The sequence below is a fragment of the Macaca mulatta genome, chromosome 11, assembly GCF_049350105.2.
Source record: "Macaca mulatta isolate MMU2019108-1 chromosome 11, T2T-MMU8v2.0, whole genome shotgun sequence".
NCBI lineage: Eukaryota > Metazoa > Chordata > Mammalia > Primates > Cercopithecidae > Macaca > Macaca mulatta.
Genome location: NC_133416.1, coordinates 58580497 through 58602835, shown reverse-complemented (window position 1 = coordinate 58602835; position 22339 = coordinate 58580497). Strand labels below are relative to the sequence as shown.

Genomic DNA, 22339 nt, shown 5'->3' with positions numbered 1-22339 from the left:
CCACCACACCCAGGAGGAGGGACCACTTTGTACCTCCATGCTACCTTTGGACAGTACCAACATGGTGTTTTTTTTTTTTTTTTTTTTTAGATGGAGTGTTGCCCTGTCACCAGACTGGAGTGCAGTGGCGCGATCTCAGCTCACTGCAACCTCCACCTCCTGGGTTCAAGCATTTCCCCTGCCTCAGCCTCCCAAGTAGCTGGGATTATAGACATGCGCCACCATGCCCAGCTAATTTTTTGTATTTTAGTAGAGACAGGGTTTCATCTGCCAATGAGTTATTCTATCACCTCTCCTTTACTTACAATCCAAAGCAATATTAATATCAGATATTAATATTAATAAATTTAATTTATTAATATTTGAAATATTTATTCATGTTTATTAATATTAAATTAAGATTTAATTTAATGAAATTTGTGATTTTTTTTTCAAATGTCTAAGAAAACAGAAACTTCGGCCAGGTGCAGTGGTTCACGCCTATAATCCAACGCTTTGGGAGGCCGAGGCGGGTGGATCACCTGAGGTCAGGAGTTCAAAACCAGCCTGACCAACATGGTGAAACCCTATCTCTACAAAAATACAAAAATTAGTCGAGTGTGGTTGCACACACCTGTAATCCGAGCTACTCCAGAGGCTGAGACAGGAGAATCGCTTGAACCTGGGAGGCAGAGGTTGCAGTGAGCCGAGATCACGCCACCACACTCCAGCCTGCGTGACAGAGTGAGACTCCATCTCAAAACAAACAAACAAACCAAAAAAAAAAGGGGGGGGGGGAAGAAAACAGAAACTTCTCTGTTTTTAGGGGAAGATAACAGGTTTTGCTTTTAGCCGGAGGACTGTTTGCTTTGCGGAGTTAGTTTATAGCCCCTTTTATTACTTCTCTTTGGGCAAAACAACTGTCAGATTGAAATCCAATTAACTGTTTCAGAAGGTTAAATGTGCATATGTTTCTTTTTTTTAAAGAGATATTAAATAAGAAATCACAATTTTGAACAGAAAAAGTTCTCACAGCAAAATTTTATAAGCATTTGGATGTTTTATTCATTGCAATTATGAAATTCCTCTATTGTGAAAGGCACAGACAGATCTTGGGCACTTGATTGCTTTTAAGGAGATGATCTTGTGTGATTTAAGTAGAAAGTCTATAGTTACAGTTTGACAATCCCATATGTCTCCCAAGAGAGGAAAATGTATTAATGTATTATTAGGAGGCTTCGGTTATACAAAAGACTGACCAAGAGTCTCCTAAAATAGATAATATAAAATGCCAAGGAAACATTTTAACAAGAGCTCTAAAGATTAGGAAGACAGAGCGCTAGAAAACTTTTCTGAGGATCATAAACTAGAGACTTGAATAAATGGAAAGACAGATTTGCAGAAAGTAGTGGCTAAGTGCTCAGACTGCAGTTACAGGGACCTGCTGTGCTTACAAACTTCTCACTTATAAAAATAAGGATACTCGAGCTGGACACAGTTGCTCACGGCTTTAATCCTAGCACTGTGGGAGGCCGAGGTGGGTGGATCACTGGAGCTCAGGAGTTTGAGACCTCCTGGGCTCAACAGATCCTCTCACCTCAGCCTCCTCCTGAGTAGCTGGGACTATAGGCACACACCACCATGCCTGGCTCATTTTTGTATTTTTTATAGGGACAGGGGTCTCACTATGTTGCCCAGGCTGGTCTCGAACTCCTGGACACAAGCAATCTTCACGTCTTAACCTCCCAAAGTGCTAGGATTACAGGCATGATCCAACACTGCTAAGTTATAACACCATTAATTTAAGATACATACCAATTTCAGAAATGTTAAAGATTTTTAAAAATGCATCTTAGAATTGATGAAATACATATGTACACATAAATCATATATGCATAGAAAAAGAGCAGACTATCATACCAAAATAGCAACATTGGTTATCTCTAGGTAACATAATTATGGATAACTTGTCTTCTTTTTTGTGATTTTTGTGATCATCTGAAATTTTGCATATTGAAAATGTGATATTTGGATCATTAGAAAAAATAATATATTCCCCATCCCACCTGACTCTTTCAACCCTTCTCCCTGTCTCTTATTTTCCTCTCTATTCTCTTTGGGTTCTTTGTCCAGGTCCCAATCCAATGCCATGCTGAGCCAAACTGGAGCTTGAGGCAAAAGGGAAAATATAAGCTCCTGGCTTTAAGGCAAGCAAACTAATTAGTCATGTTTTCAAAACTAACTGTTTTGCTTATTTCATTTTGAATTGTGAGATTGCCACATTTGACAATTTCCCTTGACCAAGTGATGATCTTAAATAAATTATAATTAACTAAGGCTGAAGTAAAATCATAATAAATTCCATTTTGGAATAAATAAAGTATTTAAAGTAATGCTGTGAGTTTTAATACACCTATGCTTCAAGTTTTCAATGTTTTTTCAACTAATTTAATGCTCTAGGAAAAAATAGCCATTTTAAAAATACAGAAAAATATGTATGAGGGTAGATATTTTTCTTTTTTCCTTAGGCTGCAATATGACTTAGGAGGAAACTATTCTTTTTTTCTCTTTTTTTTTTTTAAATAAAGATGGGATCTCACTGTGTTGCCCAGGCTGGTCACAAACTCCTGCGCTCAAGTGATCCTCTTGTCTCAGCTTCCCAAAGTGCTGGAATTACAGACATGAGCCACCATGCCCAGATGAATCTTTATTTTAAATTTTTGATACTTTGTCCATCACTGACTTTTTGCATTAATTTTGATGTTTTTTAAAATATTGCATTAAAGTATTACTTATCTTGGTTACTGAGTTTTTTGCTGTCCCCTTAAATTTTGCACTCGAGAAGTGTCCTCGCTTGCCTTACCCTAGTCCTAGTCCTAGCCCTGCCCCTTCATAGTCCTTTTTACATCAGGCTCCCCTGACAAACTATGGGTGTCTGGATGAGAAAGATGGGATTTACTATCCTTGTATCTCCACACCTGACCTAGCGTAGAGGCTAGCACATGGAGCACTTTAACAGCATTTTACTGAAGGGAGGAATGGAGGAAGGAAAGAAGGAAAACAACTAATGATAATGGCTAACATCCAAATTTCAACTGGCTGCTTATTGTGTTTCAGACGCTGGGTTAAGCACTTTGCTTATTTAATCTAACAACCCAATCATAAAAATCCCATATCCATTTTACAGATGCGGAAACTGAGGCACACAGAAATGGGTGAATTGTAGCGCATGAGTGATTATGGCAGAACTAGGAGCAGCTCTGCTTGGGTTCCCTAAAACGTTTGTTGCTTTGACTGTTTTTCTCCTGAGCATGCGAATGAGATGAGGAGTAACTGTGAATATGGAGGAAAGAAGTAGAGCAGCAGATGTAATTTAGAAGACCAAACTCTCACAGGTTCACATGTTATCTCACCTGAACTTCATTAACAACCCTAGGTCTCATTAACTGCACTTTACAGATAAGAAACACAGAGGTAGGGAGGGAGTGGGAGACTCCCTTGTTTCCCTCAGGGTACGGGAGAGTGAAATGAGAGGTAATGATAGGAGAGGGGGAGGTTGACCAGCTGGCCTCCCATCTAACCTCCTTGGCAAGTTCACAGCATCCCCTGCACACTCCCGTAGCTAAGTGGAGCCAGCACCTCCCTCTGAAAGGCAGGTCTCCCTCACTCTGCCCCACCCAGAGGTGGGTATCCCCTCATCGGGGACCCTGTGGAAGGAACAGTCTAGATAAGGGCCAGGGCTGGTGTCAACGGCCTGGCAGAGCTGCCTTGTCACGCTTCCACTGTTCTGCTCCCTTCCAGGTTTCCTGCCTTACAGGGAGAACCCCCTTGACGCAGGCTCATGTGAAAAGTGAAACTCAGAACACCAAAACCCAAATCTAAAACAGCCAAGAAGTAAATATAAGATTGTGAGAAAAAAAAAGAAATTCACAGGACTTCCTGAGAAGGGGTCATCCCGGGTCTTTGCAGCTAAGAGAATCTGGACATGTCCTGCAGAAGCGCTTATGGGAACTTTCAGTCATGAATATGTATGGGACCTTGGACCCAAGGTTTCTGGAGATAGAGACAATGTCTAGAGAGGTCGGAAATGGAGCTTTCACTGTATACATTTTCATAGTGCCTGACTTCTTACCATGTGCATATATAACTTTTTCATTTTTATTTTCCATTTCATTTATATATAACTTTTTCATTTACAGAAACCCATTTTTTATTGTTGTTGTTGTTTTTTTTCCAGAGACAGGGTCCTGCTCTGTTGCCCAGACTGTAATGTAGCGTTGCAATCATAGCTTACCGCAGCCTCTAACTCGTAGGCTCAAGCAATCCTCCCACCTCAGCCTCCAAAGTAACTGGGACCACGGGCACATGCCAACACACCCAGTTAATTTTTTTATTTTCATTTTTTCATAATCATATATTTTTTTAAACTTTTAGGTTCAGGAGTACATGTCCAGGTTTGTTACATGGGTAAATTGCATGTTACAAGGGTTTGGTGTACAGATTATTTTGTCATCCAGGTAACAAGCATAGTACCCAATAGGTAGTTTTTTGATCCTCTCCTTCTTCCCACCCTCCACCCTCAAGTGGGCCCCCATGTCTGTTGTATTTTTATTTTTTGTAGAGACAGGGTCTCGCTGTGTCAGGCTGAACTCAAACTCGCGGCTTCAAGCGATCTCCCACCTCAGCCTCCCAAAGTGCTGGGATTACAGGTGTGAGCCACCACCCCCAGCCTGAAAAACCATTTTTCGAAAGTTGCCTGCACCAGCGGAGACTGAGGTTGCAGTCCCTCTTCTGTGGTGGCTCATCTGCAAACCTTCCTGGCATGGTGGAGAGGAAGCCTGCACCGTCCTTCCTGTTAGGAGAGAACAGCGCAGTGCATGACACATTAGGGGTGGGTCACACATCCTGCGAACTACATGCACCTCCAAATTAGGCAGCTAATTATTCTGAGGATTCCAAGTCACGTTTAAAATCAGTGTCAGCTGAAGTAAAATCAGATGAGTAATGCAAACACACATTCTGGAATGCAAAACACACAACGCAGACTGCTGCTACTTCTTGGGAAGCTGGGCCCGGGCCTCTCAGGAGCTCCAGGCTGGGGGTAATGGTCATGACCCTGTCCTGGGAAGGAATAGGGACCATTCACCTCAGGTTAGGTTGGGTCCTGACGAAGGTGCCGGACTCAGGTCAGGATCACACAACCCCTGGGGGTCAGAGGGCAGAGGTGGAGGAAGGACAGAGCAAAGACAGTAGGTCGGACCTGTACAGGGAGTGTTCAGACCCAAGAAGAGAGACATGAGGGGCAGCATCCCACAGTCTTCCACAGGAAGTGCCCTCCTTCTGAGAAAGACAGCTGTCAAGTAAGGCACATGACAAGAATAGAAGCAGCTGGGGCAGTGAGTTGGAATCAGAGTCCAGAGGGTCGACAGAGGGGCTAAGGGATGCTCAAGGAAGCTCTGTAGAAAGTCTCTCTGGAGCTTAAAGCCCACAGCCTGGAATGTGAAAGGAAGGGAGTTGGTGGAAGGCTGCTTAGAGTTGGGGGAGTTGGGCACCATGCCAAGAGTGAGCGGATGCCCCCCTTTCTACTCCCGGGAGAATGTCCATCCTTCACGTCACTCTGATCACGTGTGGCTGGGCAAGTTCTTCTTCTCCACACTCTGCTGGCCTTCTTTCCTGACTCCATCAAAGAACACCTCACCTTCTGAATAGCTCAACCCTACCTTGGAGTCTCAGGTTAGAAAAAAGATTACTTTCTTCATTCACCTGTTAACATCCAGATGGCTTCCCTGCCTTTCCCAGTGCGTGTCAGAACTGTCTTCTTGCTAGGATCTACTCACTCATGCTCCTGCTCCCAGGTCTTAGGGTCTTAGAAATACAAATTCACGGGCCGGGCGCGGTGGCTCAAGCCTGTAATCCCAGCACTTTGGGAGGCCGAGACGGGCGGATCACGAGGTCAGGAGATCGAGACCATCCTGGCTAACACGGTGAAACCCCGTCTCTACTAAACATACAAAAAACAAGCCGGGCGAGGTGGCGAGCGCCTGTAGTCCCAGCTACTCTGGAGGCTGAGGCAGGAGAATGGCGTGAATCTGGGAGGTGGAGCTTGCAGTGAGCAGAGATCCGGCCACCGCACTCCAGCCTGGGTGACAGCGCGAGACTCCGTCTCAAAAAAAAAAAAAAAAAAAAAAGAAATACAAATTCACGGCTGGAGTTGGTGGCTCATGCCTCCAATCCCAGCACTCTGCAAGGCCGAGGCAATAGGATGGCGTGGCCCAGGAGTTTGAAACCAGCCTGGGCAACATGGCAAAACTCCCTCTCTACAAAAAATACAAAAGTTAGCCAGGCATGGTGGCATGCATCTGTGGAGGCTGAAGCAGGAGAACAGCTTGAGTCCGGAGGTCAAGCCTGCAGTGAGCCATGATAGCTCCACTGCACTCCAGCCTGGGCAGTAGAGCAAGAAAAGAAAGAGAAGAAGAGAAAGAGAGAAACAGAGAAAAAGAAGGAAATAAAGAGAAAGAAGGAAAGAGAGAGAGAGAGAAAGAGAGAAAGGAGAGACAGGGAGAGAAAGAAAGAAAAGAAAAAAAGTAAAAGAAAAGAAAAAAAGAAAAAAAAAGGAGGGAGGCTGGGCAGCAGACCCTGAGGAAGAAAGAAAAGAGAAAGAGACAAATTTATTTAAATATCAAAACAAAAGAGAAACTGAACTACTGGTAGAAGTTTCCACCATAGAAAGTTTTCAAATTATTGGCTATTTGGAGTCATGCGCCCCCCTTCTCTGTTGCTAAGGCCCCAGAAGATTGCCGCACACGAGGCAGCACCGAAGAGCACCAGTGAGCAGCACGGGCCCTGGCGGGGTAATTCCCAACACCGGCTTAGAAGGCGGGTTTACCAGGATTCTCATTCCAGCCCTGCCACTAATTGTTCAGGGTTCTCATCGAGCATGCACAGGAATCACCCTGAGGGCTTTTAAAAACACAAATCGCTAGGCCTAAGCCGAGTTTTGGAATATTTGGGTCTGGGGTTGGGCCCATTTCTTTTTTTCTTTTTGAGACGTAATCTCGCTCTGTCTCTAAGCTGGAGTGCAGTCGTGTGATCTCGGCTCACTGCAACCTCCCTCTCCCGGGTTCAAGCGATTCTCCCGCCTCAGCCTCCCGAGTAGCTGGGATTGCAGACGCCCGCCACTACGCCCAGCTAATTTTTTGTATTTTTAGTAGAGACGGGGTTTCACCATGTTGGCCAGGCTGGTCTCGAACTCCTAGCCTTGTGATCCGCCCGCCTCGGCCTCCCAGAGTGCTGGGATTGCAGGCATGAGCCACCGCGCCCGGCCAAAAGTTCTAAAAAGTTGTCAGGTGATTCTGACTGGCGCTGCTGGTGCGGGGAGGGGGGGGGTGTCCCGCTTTGAGAAACACCCTCTGCTGTGTGAGCAGCTGCCTCCTCGGTACATTCGGAATAATCATAGTAGTTATTAAAGTTTGCTGGGGCTGGGATTCACCTGATGCCTGGCACTTGGAGCCCTTGGCACAGTTCATGGCACACGGAATACGAGCTCTTGTTGGATGGAGCGCAAATGAGAAGCAAGCCTGGGGCAGGACCCCGGGGCCCATGGCCGCCTAGCTGCGTTTCCCCTCCCGGGCAGGCCTCCGGGCTCCGAGCGCTCCGGGCGGGCGCGCAGCACATTCCGGTTCCATGCACGCGCCGCCAGCGGCTCTGCTAATGCCTGTCGTCTTTGGGGTGACTTGGACCCTCCAATCTTTTTCCGTGCTGAAAGCCTGGTCGCAGAGACCGCACCCCCGGGGCAGGCTGAGACGCAGAGAAGCCGGGGCGCTCCTCTGCCCGTCTGCCTGGAGTTCCCGGGCCCGCAGCACGCTGGGGACACAGCGGGAGCCGCTGCACCTGGCCCGGGAGGGGCGGGGCGGGCGCGTTCGGGCAGCTGGGGGAGGTCCCGCACCGGCCCCACCCTCCCGGCCGTCCGGTGGGGAAGCCCGGGAGCGGCTCCGCGGCGCGGCTGCGGCTCTGCCTCGGCGCGACAGGTAAGCGGCAGAAGGAGCCCGCGACCCTCTCCCCGGGAGGGTTCCCCTGAGTTCTCCGATTGCTTGGACTTCCCTCCGGCGGAGCTCGCTTCTGCCGAGTCCTCGCTCTCAACTCCTCCTCCGCCAGCCTTCGCCTCTTCCTCTTCCTCCTCACCACCCCCGACAGTAAAATGAAGGGGCTGGGCCAGGCTGGTCCCTCCTGCCTTCGCTCTCTGCTGGTCGCGGTGGCCTCTAGCTCCTCCCTCGGTAGGACCCCCCTCCACCTTGGCGCTTACGAGATGAATGAGGAGCCCAGGCCTCTGGAACTTGGAGGGGTGAGAGGGGGACCAGCCAGAGACAGGGCTCCACACCCTCTTCCCCTCACCCATCCACGCCCTGCATTCCTTCTGTGCCCCGTCTCCCCAGGTCGGGCCACCCCATGTGCTTTGGTAAGGCATCTCTTCCAGAGAGGTTTCCTCCTGCCCTGCCACGTTGCGCCTGAGCAGAAGGGGACAGCGAGGAGAAGCCTCGCTGGTGGAGATCGGTCTGATCCTTGCTTGGTTGGTTCCCTCCCGAGCCTGGGGGCTTTTGGGGGTGGGGAGGGATCTGCCTCCTGCTGCGGGGAAATGGAATCTGTTGGGTGTTCATGACTGACTGTCACCGACTTCCCTATTTCCTCAGTTGTTCAGATTCCCAGGCTGACAAAAAGGAGAAACAGCTTTTACTTGCACTCAGGGCCAATCATCGCAGACCCAGACCTCTGCAGAGGGTAGGATGGGGCTCTTCTGTGTAAGGGTGTGGGGGGGCAGTCAGTTTGCCAGCAAAGCTTACAACAGAACCCTTCTAACAGCCGACAACCCATTGCAGCACTCTCAGAAAGGGTGTTAACTCTATGCTCTGAGCTCGCCCCCAGGCCCACACACAATTTACAGGCACTGGGTGAGGTTCATAGTTCTGGACGCACCAAAGAGCCTCGAGGACTTTTGCTCCTTTTACCAGAGATGTGTGTGCACCACACAGGACCTATTCTCCGCTCCAGACAGATGAGCTGTCTCCCTTCCCATCAAAGGAAAGGTTAAGAAGGATGAGACAGGCAAATTCATGTGATGACCAAAACCAGGTCAGGTGAGGGGTTCGTAATATGCTTTGGTTCCAGCCATGTGTGGTGGCTCACGCCTGTAATCCCAACACTTTGAGAGGCTGAGGCGGGTGGATCACCTGAGGTCAGGAGTTCGTAGACCAGCCTGGCCAACATGGCAAAACCCCATCTCCACAAAAAATACAAAAAATTAGCCGGGCGTGGTGGCAGGCGCCTGTAATTCCAGCTACTTGGGAGGCTGAGGCAGGAGAATTGCTTGAACCCGGGAAGGGGAGGTTGCAGTGAGTCGAGATCGCCCCATTGCGTTCCAGCCTGGGCAACAAGAGCAAAGCTCTGTCTAAAATAAAAGAGAGAGAGAGAGAAAGAAAGATGCTTTGATTCCAGTTGCCTAGCAGGAGCCAGTAGCATTGCAGGCATTTCCCTAGCTCCAGTTCCTTAATGGTGCCAGGCACTTTAGGAACCCAGAGGTAATCAGAGAAAGCTGCTTCCAGGGGTACCAGGGCAGAGAGCAGGACAGGACCCTCAAAAGAAAGAGGGAAGTGTGCAGGAGACTGGGCTGCTCAAGATGACTTCACCTCAGTAATGCTGCCCACAGTCCTACAGTGGGCAGAACAGCTGACTCCTACCCGTAGCAGCATGGAAGAGCTCAGGGCAGAGAAGGGGAGGCCCTGATGTGTCTCAGGTGCCCTGTGAGGTCAGAAACATATTAGCCCAAGTTCAGCTGGAAGAAGTGGGGACAGGGAATATGAGCATGAACTTAGTCTATGCAACCATTGCCTCGAACAGACCTCAGGACCAGAAGGAGCAGCTAACCCTAGGGCTGAGGGCCTCTCAGAGCAGGGAGGCAGTGAGTAACATGGAGGCAGGCAGCTGACTCAGCCCTGTCACTAACTTCGATGTATAACCTTAGCCAAACACATAAACACTCCCTGGGTGGGGAGCAAATGAGAAGGTGTATATGAAGTGTTTTGGCAAAGCTCCAAGCACCAGTCAAATGCAAGACAATGTGATGTCATAGTTAAGAGAGAGGGCTTTGGAGATGCATAGGCCTGAACGCAAATTCTGCCTCTGCTACTTTTCTAGCTGTGTGACCTTGGTCAAGTTACTTCACCTCCCTGTGCTTCAGTTTCCTTCTGTGTAAAACAGAGAAGATAACTAACTTGATTTGATATGGTAAGCAGTAATATTTAAAATGGTGATGGCATTCTCCTTAGCATCTTCTGGCTCCCACGGATGTGTTCCAACATCTCCAGCCCTGGAAGTGATGCTGAAGACCAGGTTGGGTGTGTCCATGCCGTAGCTACTCAGCTCTTTACACAGCCCTCTGCCCGTTTCTGGGAAAGCCCAAATGTTCATTCTCATTTGATAGGGACGAGACTGAGGATTTGAAAAAGCAGGAGGTTAAGTGCAGGGCAGTGCCTGCCTCTGTGTCGAGCTCAATGCTGCAATTGTGCTGTGTAAAAGGCCTGTGTGGTGAACACGGGTGAGCTCACTCCAGGGAGGAGAAGGACTGTTAGAAGACTTTTGTGGCACCTGACAGCCCTGTGGGATCCGCTTATTCTCTTGTACACTGAACAACCTGGTCCTAAGGCCTAGGTAGAGATTTGAAGGAAGAAAGCAACCCAGTCCTCAGCTCTGCATATAATAGAGAATGAAGGACAGACTAGCAAAATAGCATTGCCATACACCTCAAGGCGGAGGGGTGTGACAGGGATTGGAAGGCCAGGTAGATTGGTCAGGAAGAACATTCTGGAGACAGAAGTTTGGGGACCAAGACTCAAGGATTGGGAAGGAGAAGGAAAACAGGATCCAGGTGGTCTAGCGTCTGGGCCTGTTGGTTCTCCCTTCTCCATGATATTTAGTGGGGAAGTCCCACATAAGGAAAGCTCGGATAGTAGAGAACCTTGGAAACAAATAACACCTAGAAACTGAGGCAGCAAGATGCCCCTTAGTCTAGGAAGCCCTCTTGAAAGAGGGGAGTCTCTGGTAAGAATCTGAAAGAAAAGAAATACGGCTTGCTTAGCAAGAATATAAGGAAAAGGCTTTGAGGAGGAAAAGATAGCCAGTGAGTGCCAAGCATCTGGCTGGGCTTGAGGGTGAACAGCAAACAGGAAGCAACCCGGCCAGGCCCTCTGTGTTTCTGCCACAGTCAAACAGTACTCAAGGAATATGAATACGGCTGTCCTGATTGTGAAAGAGAGAGAGGGGCCTGAGGCAAAGGTGGCTGGCAGCAGCTCCTGCTGATCCTCCAGATGCTGGTTGATAAAGACGCAATTTCAAATGAAGGTTTTGAAAGCAGAAAGGACGGTGAGAAACCAGGAGGCAGGGAATGAATCAGCAGGACTTGGGAGCGGGTGTGGGGTGAACCTGAAATTGAGACAGGATTAAAAAGGACATGTCTGAAGACTGGCTTGTTTCAAGGACTTCGATGCTTCTGGCAGCAATGGGGAAATTGGGAAGGCTGGCTAGCATAGGAGGCTGGGCACAGACCCTGAGCCCAGGGGATGGTACATTGAGTAGCCAGTGGCCCCAGGTAAAAGTTCTGCAGCCAAGAGCAGACGGGGGGGGGGGGCGGGGGGGTGAGGAGAGAAGGAAAAATTCAGTTCTAGTCTCTCCCATTAACCCTCCTTCCCAATCTGAAGACTGGCCCAAGAAGCCTTTGGGAATACCCTTCCTGTCTTCCACCCTTCTCATCACTTCCCTGTCTCTTCTCTGTCCTTTCCCCCAACTGCCCACCTCAAGCCCAGTCTGGTTGTCACCAAGGCTCCTAGGTGATTAGAGAATCCCACCTTGTCCCCACCTGGAACCCTCCCTCCTTCACTTCTGCACTCCTAGGGATGAACCGTTGCATACCCCTGTCCCACCTGGCAGGGCCTACAGGGTCTCCAGTGAAAAACCTGTGAACTGTTGAACCTCCTGTTTGGTGGCATATTATTTTGATTTTTGGTGACTTTTTCTTGGAATAAGTCAACAAATATTAACCGAGAGCCTACCACATGCCAAGCACTGCTCTAGGTATACAGTGGTGAGCGAAGTTGGGTTGAGTTTTTCAATAGAAAATCCACGTTTGGGTAATTTAAGCTTAAAATATGCAAACAGGCTGGGCGCATTGGCTCACACCCGTAATCCTAGCACTTTGGGAGGCCAAGGCAGACAGATCACTTGAGGTCAGGAGTTCAAGACTAGCCTGGCCAACATGGTGAAACACTGTCTCTACTAAAAAAAACACAAAAATTAGGCCTGAAGTGGTGGCGGGTGCCTGTAATCCCAACTACTCGGGAGGCTGAGGGATGAGAATTGCTTGAACCCGGCCGTGCGCGGTGGCTCAAGCCTGTAATCCCAGCACTTTGGGAGGCCGAGGCGGGCAGATCACGAGGTCAGGAGTTTGAGACCATCCTGGCTAACACGGTGAAACCCCGTCTCTACTAAAAAATACAAAAAAAAAAACTAGCGGGGCGAGGTGGCGGGCGCCTGTAGTCCCAGCTACTTGGGAGGCTGAGGCAGGAGAATGGTGTAAACCCGGGAGGCGGAGCTTGCAGTGAGCCGAGATCTGGCCACTGCACTCCAGCTTGGGCGACAGAGCGAGACTCCGTCTCAAAAAAAAAAAAAAAAAAAGAATTGCTTGAACCCAGGAGTCAGAGGTTGCAGTGAGCCGAGATCGTGCCACTGTACTCCAGCCTGGGCAACAAAGTGAGACTCTTGTCTCAAAAAAAAAAAAAAAAAAAAAAAAAAAAAGGCCGGGCGCGGTGGCTCAAGCCTGTAATCCCAGCACTTTGGGAGGCCGAGGTGGGCGGATCACAAGGTCAGGAGATCAAGACCATCCTGGCTAACATGGTGAAACCCTGTCTCTACTAAAAAATACAAAAAACTAGCCGGGTGAGGTGGCGGGCGCCTGTAGTCCCAGCTACTCAGGAGGCTGAGGCAGGAGAATGGCGTGAACCCGGGAGACGGAGCTTGCAGTGAGCTGAGATCCGGCCACTGTACTCCAGCCTGGGCCACAAAGCGAGACTCCGTCTCAAAAAAAAAAAAAAAAAAAAAAAAAAAAATTATGCAAACATAAAATGAACCTTGAGATGTGGGGGGAACTTGATAGACTAGCTACAGAAATAATTTCCAGTGTATCTTCCTGGGAAAATAAGCCATAGTATTGCAGCTTGTGTCTTGGGGAAAAGCTGAAGTGTCTTGAAGGTGTAATTATGGGGAAAAGTAAAAACCTCCCACATTCTGTGATCAAAAGGGTCAGGGGTGGGAGGAGGGCTTTGGAGGAGATAATTTGCTCTTCTGTTCACAGCATGAGTAGAGAGGACTTGAGATGAGTGTTGTGTTTGATGGAGAGAAAGTGCTTATGAGGAAGAAAGGACAGTCATTTGGCCAAACAGCGTCTCAGCCCCATTTCCCCCACCAGTAGCGTGAAATTGACCTGCCCCCTCCCCAATATGATGTCTAGCTCCATACACCTGTGCGCCTGGTAAGATGGTGACAGTCTTCACTTTCCAAAGAAACTTGTAATTGAGCCCTCCTCTGAGTAACTTGAGCAAATATCCCTGTGGTGAGGACTGCTTGCTTCCTGCTGCCACGTCTAAGGAGGTGACCAGCTCAGCTGATAAACAGAAAGAAACATTGTTACAGAGAGGCCACCTGGCCAGCTAGGGCGTGTTCTGGATGGCTGACTCACATTCACAAAAGCTAAGACTTTGCCTGGGACTTCCAGTTTCCGTATCTTTAAAGCATTTTTATCCCTGAGTGGGAGGAGGGCAAATGCCAGGAAGGGGATCAAAGGGTAAAGTCGGTGAGGCTCAGGGAGGATAGGCCTGGTCCCCAAATTCCCTACTCAACCTCCAAGGGTACGAGTGTGGTAAACAGAGTAGTGGTCTAGGAGTTGGGAGATCGGGTTCTACTCCTGGGAGCCACTAGCCGTGTGTTGGTAGAGAAGTCACCTAACCACTCTGGCCTCGCTGATGATAAAATGAGGGTGTCAGACTCACAGACAGACCTAGTCAAAACAGCAACCTAATGTGTAATGGCAGAATATCCTGTAACTCAAGTACTTCTTGCAGTAAGTGCATTCAGAACATCATTTAGTGAAACCAGGGCTCCACATTTAACCCATCCAGCCTCATCTCATTTAACAAGAGTTTGTGGAACTAGCCAGGCCTGATGGCACAGACCTGTGTAGTCCCAGCTACTCAGGAGGCTGAGCTAGGAGGATTGCTTGAGCCTGGGAGGCTGAGGCTGCAGAAAACTGTGCGTTCACGCCGCCACACTTCAGCCTGGCTAACAGAGTGAGACCCTGTCTCCAAAAAAAAGAACAGTTTATGGAACACCTGCTATGTGTAAAACTTGTGCTAGACTTTGCAGGTGATAAAAAGTTGAAAGCAGCATGGCCTTTCTGGTCCCGGAGTCCATAAACACACGGTGGGCTGTGATGAGACTGGAGTACAAATAAAAATTGGGTGCTAAGGGGCAAAGCAGGGAAGAGATGAATTCTGCTGGGAGATCTGAGAAGGCTTTTTGGAGGGGGGCTAGAATATAAACTGCGGGGTTTGGACTGTGTCGCTGGCTTTCAAACTTCTATGACTGGACCAAAGTGAGAAATACACTTTTACATCAAGACCTGGTACTTGTTATATGTGACAGAGCATCCCAAAAATCTTAGGACAGTTTTATAATTTAACCATATTACAAGCGAAAATTCTACAAACCATAAAAAACTATCATTTGAAAATTGTGTCGGGCCGGGCGCGGTGGCTCAAGCCTGTAATCCCAGCACTTTGGGAGGCCGAGGCGGGCGGATCACAAGGTCAGGAGATCGAGACCACAGTGAAACCCCGTCTCTACTAAAAATACAAAAAATTAGCCGGGCGCGGTGGCGGGCGCCTGTAGTCCCAGCTACTCAGGAGGCTGAGGCAGGAGAATGGCGGGAACCCGGGAGGCGGAGCTTGCAGTGAACCGAGATCGCGCCACTGCACTCCAGCCTGGGCAACAGCGTGAGACTCCGTCTAAAAAAAAAAAAAAAAAGAAAATTGTGTCATTTAAACTTCTTTTGTCTTTAGATGTATGAATTTTAAATAGCAAATTTATCATTTAAATTTTGTATCAGGCAGTGTGTATCTTTAATAGACTGAAACAAACATTAAAATAAAAGTTTTCTTTTCAGGCTGGACGTGATGGCTCACACCTGTAATCCCAGCACTTTGGGAGGTCGAGGCAGGAAGCTTGCTTCAGCCTAGGAGTTGAAGACCAACCTGGGCAGCAATAGTGGGACCGCATCTCTACAAAAAAAAAAAAAAAATTAGCCAGTCGTGGTGACACGCACCTATGGTCCCAGCTACTCCAGAGGCTGAGGTAGGAGGATCCTTTGAGCCCAGGAGGTCGAGGCTGCAGTGAGCTGAGATTGCGCCACTGCACTCCAGCCTGAGGAACAGAGTGAGACCCTGTCTCCAAAAAAAAAAAAAAGAAAGCAAAAGAAAAAACGAATACTTGCCTGTGTTACATGTGATACGTGATGCACTTTGATATTTTCTTTTTCATTCTATTCTGGGTTTTTAAAATTTCTTTATTTTTATTTTTTGAGACAGAGTCTTGCTCTATTGCCCAGGTTGGAGTGCAGTGGCACGATCATAACTCACTATAGCCTCAACCTCCTGGGCTCAAACGATCCTCGAGCATCAGCCTCCCAAGTAGCTGGGATTACAGGCGTGTGCCACCATACCCAGCTAACTGGTCTCTTTTTGCTAACTGATCTTTTATTTTATTTATTTATTTCTTTGAGACAGAGTCTTGTTCTGGCTGGAGTACAGTGGTACAATTTCTGCTCATTGCAACCTCCACCTCCTAGGTTCAAGTGATTCTCCTGCCTCAGCCTCCTGAGTAGTTGGGATTACAGGCACCTGCCACCATGCCTGGCTAATTTTTGTATTTTTAGTAGAGATGGGGTTTCACCATGTTGGCCAGGTTGGTCTGGAACTCCTGGACTAAAGTGATCTGCCCACCTTGGCCACCCAAAGTGCTGGGATTTCAGGTGTGAGCCACTGTGCCTGGTCCTAACTGTTCTTTTAAAGAATTTTTTGAATGCTGATTTGCAACACTCTGAATTTATTTTATAATATCACAGTGGATTGTAATCAGCAGTTTGATACAAGCTGGGCTGGGTAAAGCCTCAGTTCCTTACACCAATGAGAGAAGGTAAGTTTGTGTTCTGGCCGGTGGGGCCAGGGAAGCAAATCCCATTTGTTCAATCTAGGCAGGCTTTTCAGAGAGGATTTCTGGCATCATCTCGGGATCAAAGCCAAGGATGGTCTGAGGAGTTGCAGGCCCAAGCGTAGCTGGAGGAAACAGACTTGGGAAGAAATGCTGAGCCACAGCAAGAGGGAAATGAGTGGATGGGGGCTGCGGGCACACTTGCCAGGAAAGCAGGAGGCCAGGTGTGGGAGCCCAAAGGTGAGGGAGATACACAAGACACTAGGGGTAGATCTCGTGAAGCTCTGTACTTGAAAGAATAGCAAAGAATAGCAGCTATTTTTCTCCAAGGCTGGCGGAGGGGCGACCTCCAGGACCTTGCTAACCATACTTCTGGGAATCATCTCCTACACAGGGAGCAAAAATCCTTAACCCCAAAGTCCTGTGGCTTGCACTAGATTCTGTGTCTCTTCTAAGGGACTCTTTCCTGTTGCCCTCATGCTAAGCAAACAAACTAGGGAACGAGTGCCTCACCACCAAGTCTAATCCCAGGTGTCTCATTTCAGTTCAGGATGTGGTTAGTACCTTGAGGAACTGCAGGTTTCAGAGAGACAGAGCTTCAGGCAGCCAGATGGGATCGAGAGATTAGATGCCTAGGAAGAGCTCAATTTAACCCTAGATTTCTTTCTCCAGGGAATATAAAAGAAGCAAAGACAGACCCTGCTGCGAGGGACCACGATCCTGCTGCAGTGCCAGGATAAAGGAGTTGGAGTAACCTGGATGATTCTGAGTGAGTCAGTCAGGAGGCCTTCCTGGAGGGGGTGAATCTTGAGCGCTGGCAACAGCTAGTAACTACAATGTTACCACGCCTTTATTTCTAACTGTGCTCCCTCTTTCTTGCTGGAGTGGGAAGGTAGATGGAAAGTAGCAGGAAAAGATGCAGCCTGCAGGGACAGTTCAAAGTTGTCATGGCCAACACTCCCCGATTCTGTAGGCCTCTGTGTGGGCTTAGCCAGGACAGTTCCAGAATGGATGAGGTGTCTAGCTCAAGTGAATCCCCTGTGCTAGCCCCAGCATAGCTCAACCTCTGTGACAAGAAACTCCTGCTGCACTGAATCCCCATTTCCTCCCCGAAGCCTTCTTCGAGCCCACAGGGAACTCCACCTCTCTCAGCTTAGCACTTACTGTCTGTGCTATTCTGCTTTAATTTTATTCATTTTTGAATGAGTAATATAGTCAGGGTTCAAAGTACAAAAGAGTATTCAGTGAAAGGTCCTTTTCCTGCTCCTGAATCCCCCCGGACAGGTGCTTCCTTCACCTGGTCAGTGCCGCCAGTTCCCGTTCTCTAACAAGATTTTCAAATCCCTTGGGAAAAGGAATTGAGCCTTTGTGTCCCTCTGTGTACCAGATGGGGTAAACTGTCCCACCCCATCACCCAAGGGGGTCTTCCTAGCACCACACCCTCCCTCTTCCATCCACACTGCTACTAACTCTCCTGGGTCAGACTCCAAATGGGTCATCCAGCTGCCAAGCAGGTCCCTTTCCAAGATACCCTCCACCGCTGTCATATTGCTCTTCCTGTAATGCTGGGCTCCCAGCTTAACGCTTTATTACTCCCCATGCCTTGGGTCAAGGGCAAATGCTCCTCAGCATGATGAACAAGGCCCTTAGGACTTGGTTTCAGCCACCTCTGCAGGCCTGATTTCTGCTACTCCTGCCATACCAGACTGCTTACAGTTCTGTGACTGGCTCTGCTGTCTCCCACCTCTAGATCTTTGCAGGTACTGTGCTTTCTGCCTGAAATGTGCTCACCTCGCCTCGCTGACTCCTACTCGCCGGTTAGTGCTCGGCCCAAGTTTCTGCCCCCGTGAGATTTGTTCACAGATATTGCCCTCCCCCATTTGCTGTGTTTCCTGCATGCCGTCTCCTTCAGCACTCAAGGGTACCTCTTTCATTCTGCTTCTCGCAGGGTAATCTCTGTTTAAAATCTGATGCCCCCAACTGACTGTAGGATCCTTGAGGGCTGGCCTTGCACTTCTCTGTGTCCCCTGCCTCTTGCAGAGTACCTATAGAGGCAGTTATTCAGTAAATACTGGTGGAATAAACAAATCTCTCCTATCTCCTAGACATTAGTTAATATAAAATAGATGCTCCAAGAGATTTCTTTTGTTTGATTTTTGATGGTGCTGCTGAATCTGATGTTATAAAAGAGCCACATTTCTACCCCAGGCCAGAGTGAATCCAGCTCCCCACTTGAGATCATGATGGCCAAATACTCCCAAGGTCTCAGACACCAGGCCTCTCCACAGGCGGGAGCTTGTGCATTTAAACAATAGGCACTAAATAGTTCAACCAGAGTTATTTTTAAGCAAAACATGCAGGGAGTGATGTTTTGGCTTTGCCCAAGGGCCAGGTGCTTGAGGATAACTGCTGGGAAGTGAAGCAGGGGTTTATTATAATAAGAGAAATAAATGATACCATTTATTGAGGGCTTAGTATGACAGGTGCTCTGCCAAGCATTTTACCTACATTATCTGATTTAATCCTCCCACACAATCCTATGAGTTAGGTATTAGTTGCCCCCACTTTATAGATGAGGAAACTGAGGTTTAGAGGGATTAAGTAAATCACCCAAGGGTCACACAGCTGCTAATGATCAAAACTAACACTTTGTGGGAACTTACCATGTGCAGAGACTGCAAAGCTTTGTCCACGAGTTCTGCGGGGAAGGAACATAATCCTTATAACAACCCTAGGAGGTAGGTGCTACTACTAGAAGAGGAAGAACTGGAATTTGTGCCCAGGTCCCTTGCCACCAATGTCCAGTGCCACTACTAGAAGAGGAAGAACTGGAATTTGTGCCCAGGTCCCTTGCCACCAATGTCCAGTGCCTAACCAGTGAGCTTATGTGTCCAGAACTCTGCACAGAAAGTTCTGCACGCATTCATCCTCTAGGGCGTAGATCCACATGCCTGGGAGTGGAGGCTGGTGAACGCCCATGCCCAGCCCTGCCCGGAATGTGTTGTCGTGAAATCTTAGGTTTCTGTTAAATTTTTAAGTAGATACAGATAACTTTTATTTATTTTTTTAGAGACAGAATCTCTCTGTCACCCATGCTGAAGAGCAGTGGTGCGATTATAGCTCATTGCAGCCTTAACCCGCTGGGCTCCAGCAGTCCTCCTGCTTTAGCCTCCCAAGCAGCTAGGACTACAGTATGCACCACTATACCTCGCTCATTTTTAAAATTTTTAGTTGAAATGGGCTCTCAATACGTTGAGCAGACTGGTCTTGAACTCCTAGGCCCAAGCGATCCTCCCACCTCAGCCTCCCAAAGTGCTGGGATTATACCATGCTCGGCCAATAAATATTTATAAAATATGTATAGGGTATAAAGAATTACAATCCACCAGCAGCCACCATCCACTTCCAAAAAAAAAAAAACACTTTGAAGTCGCCTGTTACCCATCGCTAATCCTGTACCTTTTTCTTCATCTTCAGAAATTGGTTATATCATTTCTTTCGCTTTCTTTTTTTCAGGGGGGAACGGAGTCTTGCTCCATTGCCCAAGCTGGAGTGCAGTGGCGTGATCCCAGCCTACTGCAACTTCTGCCTCCTAGGTTCAAGTGATTCTCCTGCCTCAGCCTCCCTAGTAGCTGGGAATATAGGCATGTGCTACCATGCCCCGGCTAATTTTTGCATTTTTAGTAGAGACGAGGTTTCATCATGTTGGCCAGGCTGGTCTTCTTTAGCTTTCTTTATAGCTTTATCACATATTTGTATTCATGAACAAGATATTGTTTAATTTTAGCATGTTTTTACATTTTCTATAAGTGGAATCATACTGTACGTATCATTTTGTCACTTGCTTTTTTCACCCAACAACACATCCACATTGTTGCACGGAGAAGTGGTTCATGTTTGGTCATCACCGTAGAGCACTGCATGGTATGGGTATTTTGCACTTTATTTATTCATTCTGCTGGTGGACTTAAAGGTTTTACCAGTTTGTTGCCATTTTAGTCAGTGTTGGCTTAAATGTTCTTGTACATACCTCTTGGTTTGCATGTACCAGAGTTTGTCTGGGATATGAAACAAGGAGTGGAATTGCTGGCCCAGGCTGTGTTCATTTTAAATTTTTATTGATAATACCAAGTTGTTTCCCAAAGCAGTTATAATGATTAAATCTCATGAGTTTAACGATTAAATCTCATGTAGTGTTTCAGTGTTCCAGTGACTCTAGATCCATGCATATTAGGATCTTAGGGCAGGAAAGAAACACTGCCTCCAGTCTTCTCATTTTACGGATGAAGGAAATGCAGATACGGGAAAGTTGTGGCTAGTAAGGTGATGCCACCACTCAGCAACAGAGCCTGGCCTCGAACCCCAAGCGCCTGACTCCCTCCTTACTCTGTCTTGACTCACTTCTCTCTCTCGTCCCCTCCTTTCTCAGGCTGAGGCCCCAGCTTGTGGCCACCACAACGTATCAAGCTATTTCCAGGGTTGGGCTCAGGACTCGGAGCTGACGCAGCTGGGGTCCCTCTTGGTTCTGGAGGATGAGGCTCCTCCGCAGACACCACACGCCCCTGCGCCTGGCCATAGTGGGCTGCACCTTTGTGTTCTTCCTCTTCCTCCTGCATAGGGACGTGAGCAACAGGGAGGAGGCCACAGAGAAGCCGTGGCTGAAGTCCCTGGTGAGCCGGAAGGATCACGTCCTGGACATCATGCTGGAGGCCGTGAACAACCTTAGAGATTCAATGCCCAAGCTCCAAATCAGGGCTCCAGAAGCCCAGCCGACTCTGTTCTCCATAAACCAGTCCTGCCTCCCTGGGTTCTATACCCCAGCTGAACTAAAGCCCTTCTGGGAACGGCCACCACAGGATCCCAATGCCCCTGGGGCAGATGGAAAAGCATTTCAGAAGAGCAAGTGGACCCCCCTAGAGACCCAGGAAAAGGAAGAAGGCTATAAGAAGCACTGCTTCAATGCCTTTGCCAGCGACCGGATCTCCCTGCAGAGGTCCCTAGGGCCAGACACCCGACCACCTGAGTAAGTAGCGCCCAGAGTCCTTGTGGGGAGACCAGGGCTTTGCTAAAGGTGTGACTGGTATGGCCAGGGCCACAGGTCAAGGGCCAGAGAAAGAGTTGAAGGGAATTTTATAATATGGGCAAGGATCTCCTCTGTGCCTCACTTCTTTCCCAGAACAACTATGCTGATCCCAGGGGTTGTGGTTCAAGGATATTATGGTCAGGCCAGAGGTCCAAGGAGACCTGTAAGAGTAAAATGCAATCATGAAAGTGAGATGATGCAGAAGAAGGAACTCAGCCTGGCACCAGGACCTGACCCGGGGTGACTGGGGAGACCTGATACCAAGCGGTGGCTTCAGTAGCTTTCTCCTCTACTGAGGCCTGCCCCAGAGACTGTGGGACTCGAATGCTGAGCTGTTTGGAGCAGGGGCATTTCTTAACAGCAGCCCTGGTGGTCAGGAATATCCTAACACCTGGTTTTCTCCAGTGAAGGTCCGCAAGGCCGCGAATTGATTCCAACCTTTATTTTAAGTTGTTTATAGCCTCAATCTTGCACAATGAGATATCACTTAGATCTTTAAGTGGCAGCCCCCTCCCTCTAACGCCCCCATGGCTGCATTCCCATGATCCTCAAGTTAAAGACAGTGTGTCTTCCCCACTTAGCCTTTGTCTTTTCCAGCTCAAGTGTTATACCCTATTTGGCCTTCTCTCAAATGGCAGCCCTCATCCCCAGATTCATGAGTCTTTAGGGCTGTGAACCTGAGGTTCTTGAGACTTGAGCCAAGTATTATAGTTCTAGAAAAGGGGCCACTTGAAGCTATCAGGAATTCCTCAGCAGAGAAGGGCACTGGGGCCAGGCGCAGTGGCTCATGCCTATAATCCCAGCACTATGGGAGGCGAAGGCAGGCGGATCACTTGAGGCCAGGAGTTCAAGACCAGCCTGGCCAACATGGTGAAAGCCTGTCTCTACTAAAAATACTAAAAAGTTAGCCTGGCATTGTAGTGGGTGCCTGTAATCCCAGCTACTTGGGAGGCTAAAGGACGAGAATTGCTT

General features: G+C 48.3%; 1 protein-coding gene and 1 long non-coding RNA gene across 10 annotated transcripts in view; one reads left to right on the top strand and one right to left on the bottom strand.

Annotated features, from left to right (window-relative positions):
• Positions 1-4355: 4355 nt before the first annotated feature.
• On the bottom strand, positions 4356-7876 carry LOC114670846 (uncharacterized). The gene is made up of 2 exons (XR_013401107.1): positions 7469-7876; positions 4356-4831 (listed from the first exon to the last, which is right to left on the bottom strand). It is a non-coding gene; the product is annotated as an uncharacterized LOC114670846 (long non-coding RNA).
• Positions 6784-22339, top strand: part of GALNT6 (polypeptide N-acetylgalactosaminyltransferase 6) — a 42077-nt gene continuing 26521 nt past the window's right edge. The window contains exons 1-6 of one of the 9 annotated variants that reach the window (XM_077954319.1): positions 6784-6830; positions 8412-8545; positions 8667-8754; positions 10168-10257; positions 16957-17053; positions 20714-21307. In XM_077954319.1, the coding sequence (XP_077810445.1) occupies positions 20817-21307 (491 nt within the window). In that variant the 5' untranslated portion in view covers positions 6784-6830; positions 8412-8545; positions 8667-8754; ... (1 more) ...; positions 16957-17053; positions 20714-20816. Of the gene's footprint in view, positions 6831-7646; positions 8007-8128; positions 8546-8666; positions 8755-10167; positions 10258-16244; positions 16270-16956; positions 17054-20713; positions 21308-22339 lie in introns of those variants that run through there. The other 8 variants (XM_077954318.1, XM_077954315.1, XM_077954317.1 and 5 more) reach the window with 8 other exon arrangements.